Raw genomic sequence first — 23,866 nt, 5'->3', positions numbered from 1 at the left:
GTTAGCTCCAGCTGCGTTGCCTGCGAAAGGGAGCAGGCAACGGGGATGAAGTGTTGTTTAGCTCCTGGAAGCCGCTGTACCGAACCATGAACAGCGACATCTTCTGCTTCGTTAGCTCCAGCTGCGTTGCCTGCGAAAGGGAGCAGGCAACGGGGATGAAGTGTTGACTCAAATCACACCATAGTAAGAGCTTCAAGCACTCAAAACATTACACGCAGCTTGTTGTAGCTTCACTAGTATCTCATTACAGTGTGATGCCTAACTCTATTTGGTTTGACCCGTAGCTCGCCGAAGTATTATTTACTTGAATCATTACCACAAGTCTTTAACCCACCGTAGCTCCGCTGTGAACTCCTCCTAGCATAATAATTCTGACTGGAAAAATTGTGACCCAAAAACTTGTCATAGCATGATCACATACACGTGATAATAAGACCCCAAAAATGTGCATCATAACTCACGGACATGTTGAAGTATGGACCATTGGCACTCTGGTCATCTAGAGTGATGTTGTACATGCAGGGATGCACCCCAAAAGGGTAGATGGCCAGGTCGAAGTCGCAGAGCAGAGTGAAGGAAGTGATCTCCTTGCGGACCACCTCGGCTTCGTACAGGCGCTCTGAAGTGGGTCACGATGTTGTTGATTAAATCACGATCACTTGATGTTTATATTAAATTATTCAATTGTTACTGCAATTGCCGATTAATTCTGTAGCCAATTTTCAATGCAAGAGAAGTTTTTGGGAGCGATTTGGAAAACATTGGTTCTTTTCATGAATTTTCAGTTCAATGCAAAGAATTTCAGTTCAATGCAATCGAAAATGAAACGATGGGATTCAAACCTCTTGCGCTAAATTGAGTTATTATCCCTTTCACCAGGATGTATTACTAATCCACCCTAAAAAAATTGTACCTCTTAACCTTGTATTATCATCCTCGTTGTCGGTGGTTCCTGATAACCGAGTTATCAAAAAGCAGTTCTTTTTTATTTCAATGTAGTAGAACAATGCTTTACTATAAAGAGCAACTGCTTAGGATCACCAGCTAATAATACTGGTAATAGACTGCCTGCCGCTGATAAGGTTAGTAGGAACTGCAGGCATACTGATAACTGTGTTAATTTGAGGACTTATCGGCGGTAAGGTGCTTGCTTTATCCTGGTGAGAACAACTATAGAACTGCCTGTTGCAAATGTGGCTAAATGAACCACCACTTGGGAACCCTCTATGACCAGTTGAACCCTTTGCAATAACCATAAGGTTATTAGAAACATACAGTCCCTAAAGTTTTCAGAACACAATAAATGCAGCCAGAATATTTGAAATCTCTCATTCATATTAGAAATAATTGACTGCATATGACCCAGTTGTTAGTGTAGAACCCTCGAGTTGTTAGTGTAGAATGTAGATGGAATAGGCCCGTGTTGTTGGTTAGATGACGAAAAAGCTGAGACAGCTCGTAAGTCTAAGCGTTGTTAGAACATTATTTAAGCGAGTTTGTTAGAATGACTCAAACGATCAGTGTTATTGCGTTTCACTTAAATATAACCTGGGTAATAACCTCACAGGAAATCCTTCTTGTTCCCGAATTTAGGTATATAATCTGCGTTGTTGTGCTATGCAACTAAATATGCAATATTTAACCTGCTAAACCATTCATCTCTCGTCATTTACGTTATTACAATCTAAAAAATTATGCAGAACCAAGAAGGTGGGGACTGAAGAAGGTCATAAGGAATCCCATCACTTTTGACTCACTCCTCTGGGTCTTGTAGACTTTAGTTCCCTGAGCGTTTCCACGTTCTGCCATGAGCCACGAGATGCTGTTGTTCCCCTGGTAGTAATCCCTTTCGTCCTTGAATACCAAAGGCTGGAAGTGATATTTCGGGTACCAGATGTCTCCTGAAATTGTATTCTTCTCCAATTCTTCCTCAAGTTGGACAAAGTCAACTCTTTTGTCAGTCCATGAAGTAACTACCTGAGGTTAGAGGATTTCAAATTACTAATAAGTGACGGTAAAATGTGAAAGCGTATCGAGGAAAAATATTCATGCAGACAACAAGAATTATTCAGCATGTCAGTCTGCTTCTATGAAGTTGCCAACTTGCCGTCTTCGACGGAAACTTATAAGGCGTTACATGGGGTCGAACAAAACTCGCTAAACTGTTCATAACTTTAAGAACAGACTCCATTGAACTCGACACTTTACGGTTTAAAATTTGCCCATACATACGTTCCACATTAACTAAGATTAAAAGATTCCAATTGTTTGTCATTCTAATTGATCGGTGAATACATTTTTAAGTATTTATATTTTATTTAATCCTTCGATAATGCCAATTTCGTTGATTTAACTACCGCTATGAATATGTTTGTAAACTTAATCGAATGTGTCGATAATATTCCATATGAGACGGATAATATTCTATATGTTACAATTTTGTGCAGTCTGAATTTCAAACTCGCATTTATTATTGACGTTTCGTACGCTTATCCTAATATTGATTTACCATATTCAAGCTTTGTTTCACTCACAACGATTCCAATTTTGATACGCCCGTTGTCAATGTCCACGTCGGAAATGGAAGTGATTTTGACAGAAAGTTTGATTGGAAGTTTCATGCTTGGAGCGCGTGTGCGGTCATAGTTCTGCACGAGGCAGAAGTTCTGATCGCAGTCCTCGTCCTCGAAGTCGAGGCACTGCTGCAGCCCGTCGCAGTGCTGCGTCAGGGGGATGCACGAGCCATCGTTGCACGTGAACTCTTCCTGAGGACAGGATGATAGGAGCGATAGAATGTATACAATCGTAGGTATGGGTTGTTTAAAGTAAAAAATAGAAATTTAAAATCGAAGAAAACTTCACAAAAATTCAGCATATCTCTATTTAGGGGGATGCACGAGCCATCGTTGCACGTGAACTCTTCCTGAGGACAGGATGATAGCAGCGATAGAATGTATACAATCGTAGGTATGGGTTGTTTAAAGTAAAAAATAGAAATTTAAAATCGAAGAAAACTTCACAAAAATTCAGCATATCTCTATTTAAAAAATTTCGGAATCCAGCTCCATCGTCAGTTCGATAAATCTAGAACACAAATACAATCAGAAGTTAACCAATTTAGATTCAAAAGAAAAAACAAAGTTAAAAACCTAAGTTTACAGGTAAAAGGAAGAGTAATAAAGTAAATACCTATCTATTCACAATTTCTATTGGGTAAGAACTATTGGCTGCATTTAAACTAGGCATTTTTTGATAAATAAACAAGGATTCCAAAATACGCAGGTCGGATCACTCGGATACACCAGAACAAGATGCAAAAACCTTAAAAGTCAGTGTCGGATACTTGAACGTTGCACTGTCCGGCGTGAGTGTGCACAGCCGAATGAGGAGGGCGCGATAGTAACTGCCCAGTCCTATAACTCCTCCCTTTGCTCTTAGCGACCCTAGAGTAAAGGTTGCGTGACATCATTCCCACGTACGCAGATTCAAGCTGCTAACAACAACACGTACGCAGATGCACATAGTGCAAAACTAAATTTATAAAATAGGGACGATCGCATGTGAGAAGGGAGGATATCTTTGTACCTAAAAAACAAACCCATTTTAAAATCAATCACCAGTATGATATGAAGATTAGTATTCGGAGAGCATTTCAAAACAAATCTTTCAATTCTCTTGAAATTGCTTTGGACGCATGGCCGAAGTATGAAAGAGAACAGTAAACAACGTTTCTATTATCAGGCTCTGGAACAACTCCACTGTATCGCTTAGACATATATTTCTTAATTTGGGTAAACACCAAGCCAGAAGGAAATCCAATAAGCGAGAAGATACTGCGCAGAAATTCAAATTCAGAATGCATGGCATGGAAAGTCGAGCAACTACGATAGCCGCGGTGTGATAGTGTTTGAAGCCTGTTTAACTTGAATATAAACGAACAAACGCTTAAAAAGCTGGTGCTTATACCGGTGAAAGTTGATTTTCGGAAAACAGATGTTTGAAAACGACCATTATATATAGTAATATTGCAGTGCAGGAAAGACAAACTATTGTTTGATTCAAGTTCCATGGTAAATTTAATAGAATTACGTTGCAAGTTTAGGTAATCGAAGAAAAGTTTGACATGAGTGTCCGGGGTCTATTTCTGCGACCCCCTGATAGTTTAGTAACTGAGAGTCAGGTCTCTAGTAGTTCAGTTGTAGCGGTACTGCCTAGCCGTCATCTTGCTAGCCGCTACTCCGGCACATACTTGTGCTGTACCTGTCAATCCCCGTCTTTCTGTACTCACCGAGCCAGTTTATTATTATAATAGTTCTAGCGTTAATCGTGTTTCACTTGTCCTGCCTTAGTCCTACTTGGAACAATAAGTACCCGACTCTCAGTACAAATCAGTACGTCCCTGTTCGCCCGAACAGGGACGACGTCACTGAGTGTGACTCTACCATGTGGGTACAGAACAATGAGAACATGTTATAAGAGGGTGACGTATGATAACCTAGAGGGTGATAGAAGATACCCTGACATGAGAGGGAAGTTTGAAAATAAGAGAGCTGTCAGCGACGTACCTGTTATAAAATATTGGTTTAAAGTCAGGAGGAATAATGGTCAGCCATGAAATCTGAGAAAACACATAAAAATATTAGTAAAGGCTAGGCCGAGGGTAAAACCCAGGCCAAAACCGTCAATCTTTCTGTAAAATTTACCAGCATATAATAAAATCAAATTTAGAACTGATTATTCCAGGAGCAATTTTAACAAAATTGGGGTTTAAACCCATAACAGTATCAGGAATATTTTTAAACAGAGAATTGACACAGATTTCGATAGTTTCAAAAAGAGTTATATTAGTAAACAAATTTTCCTCGTCAAAAGAGGCCATAGAGTAAAATCCTGAACATCGGTAAAATCCTTTAAGCGGTCAACAAACATAGAAGAATTCGTATTTGCCTGACTTTCCATGCCATGCATTCCGAATTTGAATTTTTTGTGCAATATCTTCTCGCTTAATGGAATTCCTTGTGGCTTGGTGTTAACCCAAATTAAGAAATTCATGTCTAAGCGATACAGTGAAGTTGTTCCAGAGCCAGATAGTAGAAACGTTGTATACTGTTCTCTTCCATACTTCGGCCATGCCTCTGAAGCAATGTCAAGAGAATTAAAAGATTTGTTTAATGAAATACTTTCCGAACATTAATCTTCATATCTTACTGGTGAATAATTTTAAAGTAGGTTCATTTTTTAGGTACAAAAATATCCTCCCTTCTCACATGCAATCGTCCCTAGTTTATAAATTTAGTTGTGCACGATGTGCATTTGCTTACTTTGGAATGACGTCATGCAACCTTTACTCTAGGGCTGCTGAGCATAGAGGGAGGAGTTATAGGGCTGGGCAGTTACTAACGCACCCTCCTCATTCGTCTGTGCGCACTCACGCCGATCAGTGCAACGTTCCAGTGTCCGACACCGGCTTTAAGTTTTTAGCTTCTTGTTCTGGTGCATCAGACCTGTGTATTTTGGAATCCTTATAAATTTTTAAAGATAGGCCTAGTTTAAATGCAGCCTTTAGTTCATATCCACTAGAAATTGTGAATAGACATGTTCTTTAGGCAGACTTTATCAGGTTTAGGCAGACTTTATCACTCTGCCTCTTGCCTGTAAATTTAGGTTTATAACTTCTGTATTTTTTATTTTGAATCCAAACTTTATAAACTTCTGATTGTATTTGTGTTCTAGATTTATCGAACTGACGATAGAGCTGGACCTCAAAACTTTTTCAAAATTAAAAAAAGCTGAATTTATGTGGAGTATTCTTCGCTTTTAAATTTCTAGTGAATCTGCGATTCAAGCAATCCAGTGACATTAATAGTTAAGTAAAAAATATTATAAGGGTTAGGTTTTCATGGTACAGGGTTGAGCATTGCTGAAAATGGATTAAATGCCGTTGGTAATGGATTGTGAAATTATATGTATTGATGGTAATGGATTACATGCCGCTGAGAATGAGTTTGGTAAGCATTTGCATAAAGCCAATGTTGGAATGATTTAAATTTATCAGGGATTAGTTATATGGTGAAAAACGATGTTTACTGATATGATAAATGGCGGGATTATTTGATCTTTAATGTGATAAACATATATTGAATGCGATATGCTGGGTTTGTTAGTAAGTTGTCTGGAAATGATTAATTATTAGTGCTCGTATAATAAAAAAATATTTAAAGCGATGTTCGTACAACAAAACATCAGTTCACATAAATCATGCACTAGGTAATGATATAATATAACATTAGTATGAACATTGTAATGCAAGATGAGTTTCAGCACAACTCTATATCTACAATGTTGCTACGCATTATCAGATAAAGTACAACAATGGTCTCAAAATAACACATCTCAGTATATTCAGCAAGTGAAGAAGACGACATAGCAAGATTGGGTCTAACGTAATATAACATCAGTACACATGCAATACGTACGAAGTAGAGCAAAATAAAGAACTATTCGTCCTAATGAAACGCAATATTAATACTGATACAAAATATTAAGAGTAACCCTGTCATCATATTTTCCGACCAATTAACAGAACAATATCCAACATACTCCAGAGCACGCAGAAATGGCAGTTTCAACTTCATCCCCCGAAGCGTCCGTCTTCCGGGAGTTGAACCTTCCCATAGGAACGTCCAGCCCCTGCTTGGCTGCAATGATCATCTGCTTGTTGGTCATAGTGAACAGGTAGTCGGTGTTCTCGCTGTTCAGGGCAATGGTATCCCGGTACCGAGTGTGGTACACGCTCTGCACACCATCTCTATCCAAGTAAAACTTGTTGAACTTCTCCATTTCATCGCCTAGCGCGGAGAATGATGCGTTTTCTGGAATCTTCGTATGAGTGAAACAGATATTTTAGATTAATTTATGAAAAGGAGTTGTTATCATATCGATTTATTGTAATTTCCCTGCACAACGCTTAACTTTGTGTGTCATACTTAGCAGGTACAGTAAAAACAAGGCGAAATTTTTATTTCCAAGCTTGGTGAAAGCTTAGCCATGCTCTCCAGAGACTCGTACCACTGCTAAGACTCATACCACTGCTAAGACTCATACCACTGCTAATACTAATACCACTGCTAAGACTATACCACTGCTAAGACTAATACCACTGCTAAGACTCACACCACAGCTAAGACTCATACCACCACTGCTAAGACTCATACCACTGCTAAGACTCATACCACTTGTGACCTTGAACTTTTGATGAGTTTAGGACGTCGTAGTCCACGGTCAAGCTGATGCTCCGCCTTCGTCATCCTCCGTCTCCGAGTCGTCGCTAGGCAGGTCACCCCGCCCTCGATCTGGTCCCGGATGTAACGTTGGCCGTGTTCCGTCTATTTGCCCTCCTTTGGGCCAGCTGATGCAAGATGCTGTTGCTTGTCACTTGCTGAGGGTGGTTTCCCATTACTAGACAATCCGGGATCTTTCTCAACCAATTGTCCAGTCGTCTCTTGAATGTTGCAAGGGTGAACTCCCCTCCTCTCAGCACTTTTGGCAAGGCATTAAAGAGCTTTGGTCCTACCACGGACAGTGATCCCTCAAGAGAGTCTGTACTCTGGCCGCGGATCGGTTATAAAATATAAAATGGAAGAATCCTGCACCGTCTCCCCCATCTTTCGTTGCAATATGTCATTATTTTGGAGGTCTCACTCTCGAAGTTGGGAGCCAGTCCGTTTATTATCTTCCAAGTGTACAGTATGATATACCATTCTCTTCTTCTCCCCAGTGAGTACAGTCTCAGGTGTTTCAGCCTTCCCCAGTAGTTCAGGTTCAGCTCCCTCATGCCGCTGATCCTGTACGTGNACATACCTGTGCCAATTTCTCTCAAAGTTTTGTGTAAGTTTCCTCTGCATTCATATCGTGAAACTCTTCTCTCCAGTCAGTTTCGTCAAGTTCATTCCATATTGCCTCCCAATCTGTTCTTCAATGGAGAAAGTTGAGTCCTGCCAGTCCATTTTGGGGTATAGCCCTGGGCTGGGTACCACTGCTAAGACTCATACCACTGCTAATTAAGACTCATACCACTGCTGCACACTTAAACTACTGATGAAGTACATACCTCGCACACGAGCTGCTTCGGTATTTTACTGCCGCAGTCCATCTCCAGCACAGCCGCGTTACTTGAATCGGACTGCATTACCATTGAGCAGGTATTCTTCAGGGCTTGTTTCCGCAACCAAAAATAAGAGCCGGATCGCTTTGCCGCCAGCTGTAAAAGAAGGGAAGTTTTATCAGTAAGACTATCGGCTAATGCTCGAGACATGATATATTTCCCCGAGTTGTATGGGGAAAAAATTGGTCAATGGGTTCGATTGTTTTTTAGGTTGCAGTGAATGAACAGCCTAGACAACATTCAAAAGATTAATTATTTATACATTGTAACTCATGGTTAAAACTGTTTCAGAAAACTTTTATTCAAATGTCGGAGCAACACTCTGTCTCGGTAGGGGTGCTGCTCCTGATTGCTCTTGATTCTGCAGCTTTGCGAGAATGAGCAGATAAATTAATAGTCTCGGTTTTTGAACATCATCATGAAAAAATCAGTAAATAATGAATCTTGTATGAATATTTTCACACTACTTTTGGAAAGTACCGAATCGACTAGTCCTACCCACCCTATGCACTGATTCGTAAGAATCTTCATCTAGCTTTAAAGATAGTTTAAAGATTCAACTGCAAGTTTTGGGAAACTAATTTTTTTTGCGCCAGCTGCTATGTATATTACTATTTTTGTAATGAAAAGTTGCTGCTCAAGAGGCAGAAAAATCTTGATCCGATTCGGTCCTTAAAAGCAAAATCAACATGAATTACGACTGGCTTTCACTTACAGTACGTAACTATTTTTTCAAAATACAAAATAATGTTGTTGACTCAAAGGAATATATTTGTAACAATAATGTACAATGTATTACTTTAAAATAACTATCATAATCGCTTCCAGAGGTTAATCAAATCGTTGCATAGATCACTCATTGTTACATTACCCATCTCTGTAATGGTCTTCTTACCATGACCTTAATGCTCTTTATTTCAGAGTGGTTGGCAGATGGTAAAACGCCTGTGAACTTCTTGCACCAGCTGGCAGCCTCGTCGTAAGTGAAGCCACCTGTGCCCAAGTAGCGCAGCTCAGTGGTGAAGGCGGCGCATGGGTTTAGGTCCAACACTTCCACGCTGCTTTGAATAATATAGTTGTGGTTTAGAGTTCCTAAAATGATTGATACGTTAATTGTTTTTTCGCGTATAGAATTCTCTATGGATTGCACATCAAGCCTGCAGGCTGCTTTTAGGCCGATTTGACCAACACTAGAAAGTCATGATTATTGCTGCCCAAACAATTTTCAAGGAGTCCTCGACTAACAGCTAGCTGTGAAATATATTTATTTTTTTAATATTGCATTTATTGAAAATTCAAAAATTTGTGTAAATAATATATGTTTAAAAATTACTTTTTAAAGACAACACTTCCAAAGAATCTAGTATCTCCAATCTTACAGATGTACAATGAATTTTTCATCTAATTTTCGAAAATTAAAAAAATTTACTTTTCAATTTTTTTAATATAGGTATATAATTTTTTTTAATATATAAATTTTTTCAAAATTATTTATTCTGTTAATTGATTCATGCATTGCCTCTGATTTCACACACGTGTGCAAAATTTCAGATCAATTAGACACGTAAAAGTGTGTCGAATATCAGTTATAAGATTTGTAGCTGACAAAATTATTTTTTCAATTTTTTAATATTGAAAAAAAAATTTTACTTTTTAAAATCATTTATTTTGACATTTGATTCATGCATTGTCTCCAACTTTAAACAAGTATGCAAAATTTCAGATCGATAGGATAAGTAGAAGTGTGTTAAATTTTGATTACAAGATTTGTAGCAGACAGACAGACAAACAGACAAACAAGAAGTGAAGTTAAAGAGAAGTGTTGTAAAAAGTTAGAAATGAGGGAGATTATTCTTAACATTTCGAAAAAACACATCAAGGGCTTAAAAATTTCGAAAAAATCTGTAAAATTTTCGAAAAATTGTGTAAAAATGATGTTTTTTGAGGAAAATTTGGAAAAACATGAGTAAAATTTAATAAATTGCTGAATAATAGGGGACTACTTCTATTAAATGGCTGAAATATAGAGGAAAGTATGAAAATGAGTCGAAAATAATATGTTAGAAAATTTTAGGTTGAATGTTAGAAAATGCAAATAAGAAGAATGACATGTCAAAAGAATGAAGATACTGAGAAAGTTCCATAAAAAACGGCTCGAAAGAGAACGTTTATGAAAATTTCGGAAACAGTTATGTAGCATGTAGAATAAATTTTCGAATGATTTTAACGAAAAATCCTGAAATAATGTCGAAAAATTGTTTATAAAAGATTTAGAAGCGAATATAGAATAAAAAATGAATAGAAAAATGAAATTAAAAGTGTGAGAGAGTGTGAATGGAAATTTTACAAATTTTATGCTTTTTTTAGGAAATTGTTGGGGAAATGCGGAAAAATTTTGGAAAATACAAAATTGGCGTTTGGGAGTACCAGAATTTCCGTAAAATTTTTATGATATGAGTTGGAGGAAAAAAGATTTTTGATAAATTTTGATCTACTTTTAAAGTGTTTAAAAAAATTATCTGTTCAATGTTGATGACGAATGAAAATTTTCGGAGAATCTCGAGAAAAAATGTTGAGGAAATACGATGTGCGATGTGTAGCGCAAAAATGAAGCTAAAATGAAGCCGAATGAAAGTGAAAATTAAACAAAAATTACCACGAATATAAATTGAAACCAAGATGAAGCCACTGAAAACTGAATTCTTATTGTTGAACTGTATCAAAGCTATTGTTTTTTAATAATTATGTTCATGAAAAAAATGAAACATTAGAATTGAATTTATATTCCGTTTATATAGGGAGCAATTTTTGTTTAGAATTGAAATACCAGTCTGATTCTATACCTGAATCAAATGGAAATTTACTGAACTATATAGTGATTTTGCAACCTAACCATAATTCGGCAAAGCCTTGTAATTCTACTACGGAATCTCCATGATCAGATTTGCCAGTATAATTAATTTATTAATAATAATTGAACAGATTGACATTGTACATACGTGCCCAAAAAGTGCAGGTTTAAATATTATAAAGCCTGCAAATACTAAAAGTGCAGGTTTCAAACAAAAAAGATGACAATTAAACAATTTATATTTAATCCTACCGTGATTCCATAAACTCACGCGGGCTCGGGCAACGCGGGCTGGCGACTGTACGAAGAGTTGAGCGGCGTCCAGGGGCTGCGGTTGGTCGCTGGGTCCAGCTTCACATCGCGGGTCAAAATCACGTTCTTGTCGCGCAAATATCGCATTTCCTACCCAATAGTTTACGTATAATTTGAGTTGGAAGTTATGTTCGCGGAGTGTGACATACGGCGGTAGATGGTTAAGGGAAACTTTGAAGGCAAGATTGGTGCTACGACTAATTGAGTCGTTGCAAATGTTCAACTCTTGTCTGCATGGTTAGAGATTCTTCTCCTCCAGCATATCCATAGAAAAGAATGATATCAATAAATAATTTTTTTAAATATAGGTATTTTTTTAAATCCCTCGAAAAATGTCGAAATTGTTTAAACGAAAATATTCTCATTGATGAATAATCCCAATGAAATTTTATTTATCTCGTCAGCAGCCATTCATTTCATCTGAAAATTTTTGAGCCATGAATTGAAACTGGATAAAAGTTTTTAAAGAGAATTAGGTGGAAAACACGAGATGGAGCTATACTCAATGACAGAGGAAAATTTCGGCAGATTGAAACGCCTGAGGAAGACATTGTTAACCATTTCGTTTAGATTGTTAACTATATAGACCTTTATTCAGGCTGATATTTTGTGTCTTTCAATTAATCTGTACATATTTATAGTGCTTCCCTTACAATGTATTATTCACTACCCTCGATAATGTGATTAAATTCTGTCGAACATACATTATCATTTTCACATACAAAAAAAAAAAAAAATTAGGAATGTAGTTAAAGTTCAAGAATTATCAAAAAAGTAAAATTTTGATTGCAAAAAAGTCATAGCACTTGAGATGCAACTACGTTCCGTAAATAATGTTTTTTTTTATAGAACTGAATGGTAACATATTAGCCAAGAATAATATTGTCGGTCTTAGAAAATGAGTGAGAGCTGAAAAAATATCAGGAATCTGAAAACAGCCAGAAAAAAATAGTCGGAGATGTTTTATGAAATATTATGTCCTGCATACGCTACTCAGCACATAAATGTAACTTACCTCCAGCGCAGAAATTTTTCTTGATAGAACAACAGGAACAGTGACGTATGCCCCGAAGTCCATTTCGTAGTTTCCATTCATTTCGTAAATTGAAGCAAACGCAAGCCAACGCACCTCCATCTTTGAGCCCGGGAAACACACGTTTACTTTTGCATCTATAATCTGTTCAACATTAAATATTTTATAGACGTTTTTAGTCAAGATTTATTATCAGTCTTATATTCATTTATGCCAAGTCCGTTTCTCATGTCCAAGATCTTTTCTTCGTGTATATATTCGATATTAACCTACCATTGACATCGGGACCGAAGTATTCACAACTACCATCGTCCGTTTCTCGACGCCATTGATGAAGACTTTCGCGTCACCTAATATGGAGATGCAGATGTGCACCCACTCACGCAGCGGCACTTCGTAGTCCAGCACCATGTACGACAGTGAAGGGCCGTCGGTGAAGTATAGAGCTCGAGCAGCGACTGCAATGAGCAAACTCGTTTATTAGTGAGTAAAAGTGGCGAATTGGGGCATGAACATTGCGTAACTGTGTTGAATATTCTATGAGGGATAATATTGGTTCCTAATAATTAGGTTCATTATCTTTACATTGTTGACATTGCCTATTTGCTATCTGCACATTGCCTATGACCAGCCGCCCTATAGGAATGAGATTTGCACGCAGCTTAAAACTTACTCAGGAGAACGGTCAAATTCTAAGGCAGTCATGGATTCAGATGTGTGCCTAATGAATAAATTTCTACTAGTCCCTGTGGATAATTTGCAGGAAAAAATTACTTCACTTACAAATTCAAAACGTATGCAACGAGATGTGCCAAAAGACAAAATCCTGTAGAGTCAACGGGAACTGCGATTAGTTAGCAAATTAGAAGCCACATAAATTTGTGGAATTTATGGAAATATTGAGTATTCCTCGGAGCTAACAAGGTAAATTATACCCGTTAACTAGGTTGCAAGTTAGAAAAGATTCTCACATGCGATGAGGCTCAGTGGGTAGATAGAGAAGAGTGAACAGGATTCATCCGACACAAAGAGCAGCTTGAAGTGCAGGCAGTAGGAGACAGTGGTTAGGTTGGCAGGCAGCGAGAAGCTTGTGGCCAACTTAAGCGCGTCTTGCAGGTAGTTGATCTTCCGTTGCTCGCTGATGGCGAACCCCGGCGCTCCTGTTAGCCCAATTTAGAATTTATCTAAGACAACGATTTCCAAATCTTTTAAAATTCATTAACGAACGAAACCATTTCAGGTAGCTTTCTAAAATCCGATTAAAGAAAGACATAAATATGTTTATCAATTTAGTTGAACGACAGGTGAAAACAGCCTTGCACTAATGTTGACGAAACAGATTTTAATCTTTCCCTCCAAAACCTCACCATTTTGGGCTAAAAAGTAAATTCCGCACGATGCTGGTAATTTATTACGGTCGTTTATATCATTAACATAAATTGAGAAATATTAAATACATGCTAAAAAATATGCCACAATATTTTTCATTCCTTACCCAGTATGAGATTTTGTTGAGTAATGCAGCTGAGTACGGTCAAGCGAAGAAGCCACACTGAGCGTCGCTCTGCCATCGTATCCGACGCACCAACTCGCTCAACACAATTTGTAGAGAAAGTACCTGGATGGAAATTTGAAGCTTTATATCAGTGGTTCCCAAAGTGGGCGATATCGCCCCCCTAGGGGCGGTGGAAAGATTTTGGGATGCGGTAAAGAAGAAAAGGGCGATAGGGGGGCGGCCGTCCAAAGTCTAAATTCGAACGTCTGTTTGACGATTTGTACACTACACGTGCAGCACATGACTACCAGCGATGGTTTTTTTACCCAGATCTGTTTCTAGCGCATTTTCTCATTTATGGAAATAATGCACTATTGTGCTCGCTAAGTCCGTCCGTCTGTCGGCCTGTCTGTCCGTCCGTTACTTCACGTTTTCGTCAACGAGAAAATGCGCTCTCTCCCACTCAATGCAGTGAGTACTGAGTTATATTTTTTAACCTCACCTGGGTTAACGTCTCTGACAAATTAACGGCCGGACTCGCAGCCGGTCTCACGGCCAATTTCCAAATTCAATGATCAAGAAATATATCTCAAACTAATGAACTTAACTTGATGAAACTTGGTACACGTATTCATTAGGACCTAACGGTAATGTAAAGCTCGTGAAACTTTTTTGAATTTTGCCTTCAATTGTTTTTGCCATAGGTAAATGGAAATACGGGCCGATATTCCCAGTGATCACTGAATTTCTTCCAAACTACTGAACAGATTCGAACGAAATTTTGAATTTACAGTCCTAACTACCGAATGGTGATGTTCAGCTCGTGAAAAATTTTTCGACTGTGCCTTCGTTCGCGAGTGTCATTCGTGATTTAAACAGCAATACGTGCTTTAATTTGCAGTAATCAAGAAATTTCTTCCAAACTGCTGAACAGATTTGAAAGAAATTTAGTATTTTAATACCTAACCTCAGCAACGTTGATGTTTAGCTCGTTACAATTTTTTCGTTTTGCCTTCGTTTGCGAGTTACACGGCTATTCGTAAAAGGCTCTTGGTTAAACCAGCCCGCAGAAAAGCCGGTCGTTCCTCCTATATTTGTATAACTTGCGAACGAAAGCGAATAAGGATGTGTGAAATCAAGAATGACGTTGAAATTAAAAAAAAAAATCTCGCAAACGAAGGTAAAATCAATAAATTTTTTAGAATCTAAGAACACCATCTGGTAGTTGGGAATGTTTATTCAAAATATCGTTCAAATCTGTTCGGTAGTCTGGAAGAAATTCTTTGATCACTGAGAATTTCGGCCTGTATCGCAATATAACTCACGAATGAAGGTGATATTTAAAAAATTTTCGCATACTAAACATCACCGTTGAGTTTTGATGAATACATGTTCCAAGCTTTATTAAGCGGCGTTCATTAGTTTGGGAGATATTACTTGATAATTGAATTTGGAGATTGGTCGTGAGACCGGCCACGAGTCGGGGCCGTAAATTTGCTCGAGACGTGCTTGGTTTCTGATACTGAAACAATTAAAACAGCTGAAAAACATATTGGTTCACTAAAAGGGGTTCTATTTGTGAAATACACATTTGTGTTTAACCTTCAACTTTTAAAATTGCAGCGTACTAAATTTCAAGAGAGAGGCGTATGTCTGTGGGGGGCGCTAGAAATTCACTAGGGAGCCAAAGGGGGCGCCAGCCTGAAAAAGTTTGATAACCACTGCTTTATATTCATAAAATAGTTTTCAAACAGCGTTATTCCCAGATTACTAAGTATATAGAGTTCGAGAGGGCTAATAACATAAGCTATTACGTAAGCTTATGAAAATCGAATGAAATAAGACAGAAAGTTTCTATTTTTATGAACTGCAAGTGTATAGATTATTTATGCGATTTCAGGATATGTAACGATATTTTATTTTTACACTTTAAGTGCCTTCGTCTTGGAAATATTTCATCAAAATGGACGATGACTAATTAATACACAATACTCCTTTCGTATTCGCTTTGCGCAAGATATAGATACCCTGATCCCGATCATGCAGAAAGCAACTTTTACTAGGATTTCAAACTTTCGTGAGAATGATTCTGCATAAAAGTAGAAACCTTCACTGCAACAGACACAGGAAATATTGAATCAGTCCCGTCAATTTTCAAATAAATTAGCGGGAATGTGGCTGTGCACAAGCGACGTCATTAATTGTGTCATTTTCCTCGAGTTTCTCTGGCCTAAACTAAAAACGTTTCAAGTTTCATAGCAAGTCAATCTCTTTGAGTCATTATTTATTAGTCAATCGCAATCTGGCTGACCATTGCGTTAGCCGGACGAACGACCGAAGATTTTTCCTCTGTGACTATTTAGTTGGTGGAGTTGAAGCCATTCCTCCAGACGTGACTCGGAATGTAATAGTCAACTTCAGATAACATAGCCAGTTTGTCAATATAGTGGGAGAAGCCACTTGACAGAAATTGTTTAAAACATTTCGCTTTAATAATGTAAGATTAAGCTGATGGTGTAGGGTCTAAAAAGTATACAATTCGTACTTTCAGCTAACAGGAAATCAAATTTCCTAACGTATAGCATTTTTAACGCATTTTCTCATTTATAGAAAAAATGCACTATTGTGCTCGCCATGTCCGTCCGTCCGTCTGTCTGTCTGTCCGTCTGTCCGTCCGTCTGTCCGTGACCTCAAGTTTTCGTCGACGAGAAAATGCGCTCTCTGTCACTCACTGCAGTGACTACCGAGTTATATTTTTTTTACTATTATCTACCGAAATAGAGGAGTGATGTCTTCTGGACACGGCACTTAATTTTTCAACCATGTAAATAAAATTTATGATATGCGGGGGGTGTAGCCTAAGCGCACAATTATTTGGTCACCCGATGTTTATGAAGTGCATGTACAAATAACAATACGAATAACACGATTGGCTTGGCAATAAAAATGGTTATAATGGGTGCAATTAATTCTACTGATGATAACATCTTTCAGGTCGTGCTCACAGCTCGCCGCTGTCCCAGTCTCAAATTCGCTGAAGTGGACGCAGCACGAAGTGGACGTATTTTATTAATAGAATCTTTATCATCTGGTTATAAATTAAGATTAGCTTAGTTTAAACCTATAATGCCAGGTGAAGTTTGAATGATTTGTTAGATTTTTGCCAGCCATTATGCATTAAATTTCAATTCAGCCATGAGTAAGAGGAATGACTAAATAACTTTTCCGAATGATGTCATCCATTTTCGGAACTAAGCCTTTATTTTATTTTAACATGTACGGATTCGAGTGAAACCAAATTCTCACTCAAATTACAAACTAAGAAGCTCTAAGCTCTAATGTAATTACAAACTAAGAAGTTCCAGCGCACGTTTATGCGCTTTTCTTACATGTGTGCCGGCCCGTTTGATGTTCTGGAACCCGGCAGGCTTCTGGCTCGGGACCGTGCATGAGTCTATATATATGAACGCTAGATCATGCGCCTAAAATTTACGATGCTTACTTACTTTATAGTCACAAGTAATGGCATAAAGATCTTTTCAAACAAATACATTAGTATTTTTCCAAGTCTAAAACGAAATTATTTAAATTGGTTCTAGCCTGGAATGTTTGATGAAGTTGCTCAGACTGACACATGCCAGTGTTGTAAACACAGCGTACAAGCGAATGCCTCATTACGTGAAGGATTATCATGAATTCATGATATTAATCTTTTAAAAGTTCTTTTTTAAATCAATATTCTGTCATCAAAGATTATGAAGACTTCAATGTCGGGTGAAACATTAATATCTCTGCTGGTGGAGTTAGAGTAAATAACTCAGCCTGAAACTTCGCGTCATTACAGCTGCATCTTCAACAAAATATAGATGTTATCGGTATAAACGGAATTCTCGTCTGCAATATATGTTGCACAAGGTCATCAATTTGGAATAAAAACCCGTGAATAAAGTTGTCTCTGAGCAATTGTTCTAGAGGTCATTATATTTACTCATCATTACTCAGTGTCCGATGTTCGGCTGATAATAAAGATCGGTGCGCTACCTAATATATAATGATGTGTTGACGCATGCTCATCGTTATTATTAATAATGATGTGCTGACGTATGTTTATCATTATAAACGCTGCCTTCTTACGATTCTGTATATAGAGCTTGTGAAGCTATGATCAATATATTATGAATATTTATATATTCTTTTTACAGCTCCTTATATCCTGGGATAATATATGATTTATTCATGTTTGTATTTTGTATATTATATTCCAACATATATACATGTTATAACTTCGAATAAAATGTGAAATAAAAATGAACCCACATTTTATTATTTAATATATTAGAACGACTTTGCTTATAGGGACTAATGTGAAATTATTTTTGAGGATAAGATTTCTCAAAGCTAGGAAGCTTGACCTCAGACTAACTCAAACCTTATGAACAAAGTCCGCAGAGTTTCCAGAGAACCTAAATCGTTATCCAAATTACGAGTATAAACAGTCATAAGACCAATGCAATATTTGTGTTCACTTTCGAAGTAGAATTGTTTATGGATCTAAATCAAATTATAAAACTTATAATCTATTAAATACTCTCCTAAAAAATGTGTTTGTGCTATTGCTTCCATTAAATTAATGATGTAGCGTAAGTTGAACGTTATGGGCTTTTCTGGCTTAAATTCAGGCACGTTCATCATTAAATTGAATCTGAAAGGTTACGATCTTTAGTGCGTAGATAGCAAGAAGGCGTGTACATATAGCCTCTCATAAACATAGTCCAAGATAAATACATATGTGGGTACATGCAAGAAACAACTATGTTAAATTATGTTGCAGGGGTGGTCTAGGTTCTCCTAATACAGATAAATATTCACGAGACTCAACATAGACTTAAAAAGTACGAGGTGTCGGATCGCTATTTGAATTAACATATCGAGACGAATATCCAAAGTAATTTAAAAAGAATGAATATTTTAAAGTATCAAATAAATGAACACAAGTTACGGCATAAATAAACAGTGTTGTCTCCTAAAACACCATCTAACAAGAGAATATAACTAAAATGAATAACAAGCTCAATGAAATAATCATTAAATGACGCGAACAGTGAACAAACCTTAACCAAATTGAAAAGAAAATTGACAACCTGCATTCACAAACGGTAATGAATTAAGGACAAGAAGCTTACAGATCACTGTTTCGTATTTCTGAACTGAAAACTTAGAATGCGAAGCTACAAATACAAGTATACACATGTATATAATTTGGTATAATTAGAAAATGAGGCTGCAGATCTCCAAATTCTGGAAGGAATTCTCAATTAAATGGATTTCTGAATTGTTTGAATCAACTGGTAAATTCTCAATTGATGAACTTGAAAAAATTATAATAAGATTTTCTGAATTGTTGCATTGATAAGATTGCGCGGCTTCCATTGCCGCGTCTTGATGATGCTCCCTCGTATATTTTACTGCCGTCAGCAGCACGGTACGAGTGATGTCAATACATTTTTCCATCGGACTGTTATATCATGGATTTGCAGTGTATGTTCATAATTATTTTAGGATTGTTGCGTTAACAAATCTCCTCTTACCGCTTCAATTAACTAGATATAACTGCATTTGCCAGTAAGTGTCGTGCTATGTTCTTTTGAAAAGCATCATACTTGATCACCAAGCTGTGTGAGCAAGTACACTCAACATCAAATAGTGATAAAACATGATAATATAATCATTGAATAAGATCAATGAAAACTATAAACCGTAGAAGTTATCCGACACGTACGTGCATACAATAAAATTCAACAACACCTACGTCAACAAACGTCAAGTTTGAGTGTTCGGAATACACTTGTTCATAGACTCGTTATTCAATTTTTGGTGTTCGTCGCACATAGTTTAGTCAATTCATGTATTGAATAAATTTATCCTTAAAATTACACTAAATACTGTATTATACCGCTACAACAGCCAGGCAATAATAACGCTACATAACTTATTTCAGAACTCGAGCCAGAACTAAAACTACTTAAATAATATTAAATAAAATCAGAATGCTTACTACTGCCATATACTACTCAACCACAACACTGCCATCACCACTACCATCTCTTCTCACGCTGCTACAGTGACTTCTGCCATTCAAATAACAATCTTTATGTTGTTCACTTCACTAGTTCACTAGTTCACTAATCCTTAACTTTCATCTAGACCTCTTGGCTAAATGAAATACCTTTCAAAGTCTATAGGTCAGTTGTAGCCTATCATTAAAATTGTACGATTCTCTCACAAACCATAACTATGTTCAGTTGTTGCGAAGGAAATGATTCATGAAATAAATAGTTTAATTGAAGACTTTGACTACGAAGACTGTCAATGAAATGTCCATATTACTGAATACATAATTTATAGGTTTGCTAAAACATTATGGACTAGCAGACTACGTGCACTGCATTCTTGGATTAATTGCCATAGATCCAAATTATCTATGACTATCATAGATCTATGGCTCACGCCTTAGATATAAGGAGTTAGCTGGATAGAATAAATATAGGAACGCATGGTTGAAGAAAAAACAGGAATGCTTCTCACTGGCTGAGGGTCACAGAAGGAAACTGAGCAAAGACGTATTGCCTCGATAATATAATCATAGGAGCAACGCATCCGAAGAATAGAAGATCAAACACGCCTCCCAGAACAAACGAAATGTTGTTAGCGACTTTAAATTTGGCATACATTTTAGAAAATTGTTTGTCCGCTTCAGCATTGGCAGCCCCTGCATCGTCTGCGTTGTCCTCTCCTTTAGTGTTTTGATGACCTATAAACACCGGCGTGATCATGTTCGAGTCAAAGAAAGACCTTTTCTTGGGCGATTCTAAGCCTTCTACTGTATTGCCGCCGGTGTCAACCTCGGATGGTCCAAGAGCAGGGACACTCGTTGCCCCTTTGATGTTCTTCGTCGCGGCTTTACATGAGATACCCTTTGTTTTGTTTGTTGATTCGCTGATGTTGTTTCGCCGATGTTGTTGATTTTTCAAGTAAATCAGCCACCGGTAGACACCCAGGTGATGGATGCATACAAAAAACATCCTAACTATCGCGTAGAAGAAGTAAACATCGACGAGTTTCGGGGCCGCCGAGATGGGGATGACGACGCAGATTTGCGAGTAGAGACCCGCCAAGACGATGAGGCAAGAGAGCGTCACAGAGATGCGGTCCCTGCATGCGACACATATATAGCTTCAGAATTATAGTATTAGCTGGAACATTGAGTCAAATGTTCCAAAACTGCGCATTAGTTTGCAACAAAAATTACATTAGCTTTGATTGGCTAATGATAACTACAATTATAGCTTTATGACCTATGTTCACGATTTTCGCATCTCATTTAAATGTACGAGTACCCATACAAAGGATGACACTGTTCAAAATTAGAAAGTTGTTTAAAAACTAAATATATAATATCTAAAGGGACCAGTTTCTCGTGGGACTTCGAAAATTATGAGTTATTCAATACTCCTGCAACTTTTGAAAAGTTTTAGAGGAAGATAGAGTTGAATTGTAATTTGATTTTTTTTTGTTTTAAAGAATTTTCAAATGAATTCGTTGCTCACTTTATTTATCAAACATGCAAAAGGGATGGGTTATATCCTCTGACACAAAGAAATGTCGTCACATTAGTTGCTTCAGTTGAAGAATTTTCGAATTAATAAAGTCCACAACATCAAAGTCGTAATACAAACGTGAAATCTTCGAAAGCGAAGAAGAGCGTGGAGATGCCGATGGTGGTGATGACTACGACTGGCATGAAGATGCTCAGCACGAAGCCTCCGTAGAGGCTCTCCAGCAGCACCTGCTTCGCAAGCACGACTGTTTAGATCAATAGGTTTATGAATTAAATAAAGTTGTTCATAGTAGAAAATCTATTGAATTTAGCAGCGAAACAAATATTTTGTGGTACCAACTGATTGTTCAACTTTAACGTTAATAACTGATTGATTAAAGAATAACTGAATAACTTTAACTGATTGTTCAACAACTTTAATAACATTCGCAGTATGAATTGTTCACTCTGAGAACCTAGAGGAACGAAATAAACTCAATCCAACCAAACCAAACGATCGAGGGAGCGTTTTAAGATAACTTTTGTTACACCACGATCCATCATCTGCCGAAAATCATCAAAATTATATTGTAATTTTGCATTTTGGGCATGGAGCTTATCAACAGGCCACTCAGCAGGTTATGAATATCTACGAATATAGTTTGATGAATTCTTTGATGCTGACTGTATTACGAGCGGCAGGAATGCAAAAACAAGACTAAAGGAAACTCCCTTTCGATTTCACAGTTTTTTTCAGAAATGTCTCAAATATGCCTTTTCGGCTCTATCGTGAAGCTCTTTTCGGCTCTATCTACATCTTTTGTGTTTCGTATTTGAATGAATCATAAATGAAATTTATATCATACAGAAATATTCTGCATCATCTTAAATGACTAATTTAAAAAAATACCGTTTTCCGTTTCATACCAAAACCTCTACAGCAGTGGCTCCAAACGTCGACAAACTGCGACAGCTAAATCATGTAGCAGCGAGCCTACGACATGATTCTGGTGAAGTATAGAATTTAATAGTTGTATAAGCCGAACTCTGGCGAGGCAAAGCCTGGAGAGCGCCTTCATTTCATTGGTAGTTTTTCAAACACAAGTGCACTAACAATAATTAAAAATGGTATTGAAACGCAAATAATCTTCCCTGTTTAGGTTTCAAATCAATGCCTTTGTCTCTAACCGTATTCAAAGTGTGAACTGAGAGTTTACGGCTACAATTACATGATTACGTACCGAAGAATGGACCTAAACAATCAAGTGTCAGGTTCGACTGGTTACGCACAGTAATGGTGATGGTGCGTGGCGTGCAGTTGTTCGGTACCTGGAAGCCGCTGTACCGCACCATGAACAGTGACATAGTCTGTTTCGTTAGTTCCAGCTGAGTTGCCTGCGGAAGGAACAACAGGCCGGATGAATAAAAAACAACTCACGAAGGTGAGTTGTTTTCACAGTTAACTCATCATTGTTAGACCTAAAACGGACTTTCAATGGTCTCACTCTCATCATTGTATTACTCATAATTCTTCATTGTACGACTCGTTTGTTATCATTGAATGAATATTGATATGCCATTTAAGGAAAAAACAATATGCAATATTGCCCCTATAATTTCTTCTTCCTTGATGTGCTTCTCTAACTCGGTCACTAAAGGATCGAAGCGGTATTTCGGGTACCAAATGTCTTCTGAAATGCTGTTCTTCTCCAACTCCTCCTCAAGTTGTACGAATTCCATCCTTGCATCAGACCAAGAAGTTACGACCTGAAGTACGACAATTTTTGACGTGGTTTTGTTTAAATTAAATTAGAGTTAATATGTGCATAGATTTATGTACACAACACGAACAAGTTATCACTGTTGTCGATGAATTTTTTGTGCTTAAAACCATGCAGATGGTAAGAAAATATTATCTAAGCAATGAAAGTATTTATAAGGGCTGTGCGAAATGTCCTCGGGGTTATGAGTATGTGTATATAAGATTACTTCGTGAGCCATGAAACACAACTTGGTCTCGAGCATTCGCGTTGCAATGTCCTTCACTTCACCGAACGAAAAGTGTAAAACAATAAATCCTGACATAGTTTTTGACAAATACATCGTCTAAATTTGATAGTGCATATCTCAAGGATTTGTTTCACTCACATCAATTTGTGTCTTGATGCGCCCGTTACCAATATCCACGTCGGAAATGGAAGTGATTTTGACAGCTAGTTTGATGGGAAGTTTCATGCTAGGAGCGCGCGTTTTGTCATAGTTCTGTGCGAGGTAGCTGTTCGGATTACAGTCCTCGTCCTCGAAGTCGGGGCACTGCTGCAGCCCGTCGCAGTGCTGCGTCAGGGGGATGCACGAGCCGTCGTTGCACGTGAACTCTTCCTGAGGACAGGATGACAAAATAATCGAAAGAATAT

General features: G+C 37.6%; 2 protein-coding genes across 2 annotated transcripts; both read right to left on the bottom strand.

The window, feature by feature from the left end:
- Position 1: 1 nt before the first annotated feature.
- On the bottom strand, positions 2-13,994 carry LOC125179195. Its single transcript, XM_047884588.1, has 13 exons — positions 13,856-13,994; positions 13,332-13,520; positions 12,634-12,818; positions 12,343-12,462; positions 11,287-11,417; positions 9,060-9,222; positions 8,111-8,260; positions 6,601-6,879; positions 2,902-2,923; positions 2,535-2,761; positions 1,758-1,977; positions 462-619; positions 2-130 (listed from the first exon to the last, which is right to left on the bottom strand). Exons 1-13 carry the CDS (start codon positions 13,929-13,931, stop codon positions 2-4), a joined length of 2,049 nt encoding a protein of 682 aa, XP_047740544.1. The 5' UTR covers positions 13,932-13,994.
- Positions 13,995-20,290: 6,296 nt separating this feature from the next.
- LOC125179192 lies at positions 20,291-22,817 on the bottom strand. Its single transcript, XM_047884585.1, has 3 exons — positions 22,694-22,817; positions 21,592-21,718; positions 20,291-21,067 (listed from the first exon to the last, which is right to left on the bottom strand). Exons 1-3 carry the CDS (start codon positions 22,815-22,817, stop codon positions 20,437-20,439), a joined length of 882 nt encoding a protein of 293 aa, XP_047740541.1. The 3' UTR covers positions 20,291-20,436.
- Between the last annotated feature and the right edge of the window lie 1,049 nt (positions 22,818-23,866).

Source organism: Hyalella azteca, unplaced genomic scaffold (assembly GCF_000764305.2).
Source record: "Hyalella azteca isolate HAZT.00-mixed unplaced genomic scaffold, Hazt_2.0.2 contig1935, whole genome shotgun sequence".
Taxonomy (NCBI): domain Eukaryota; kingdom Metazoa; phylum Arthropoda; class Malacostraca; order Amphipoda; family Hyalellidae; genus Hyalella; species Hyalella azteca.
Note: the sequence above shows the minus strand (reverse complement) of the source record. Positions and strands in the feature narration are given on the sequence as shown.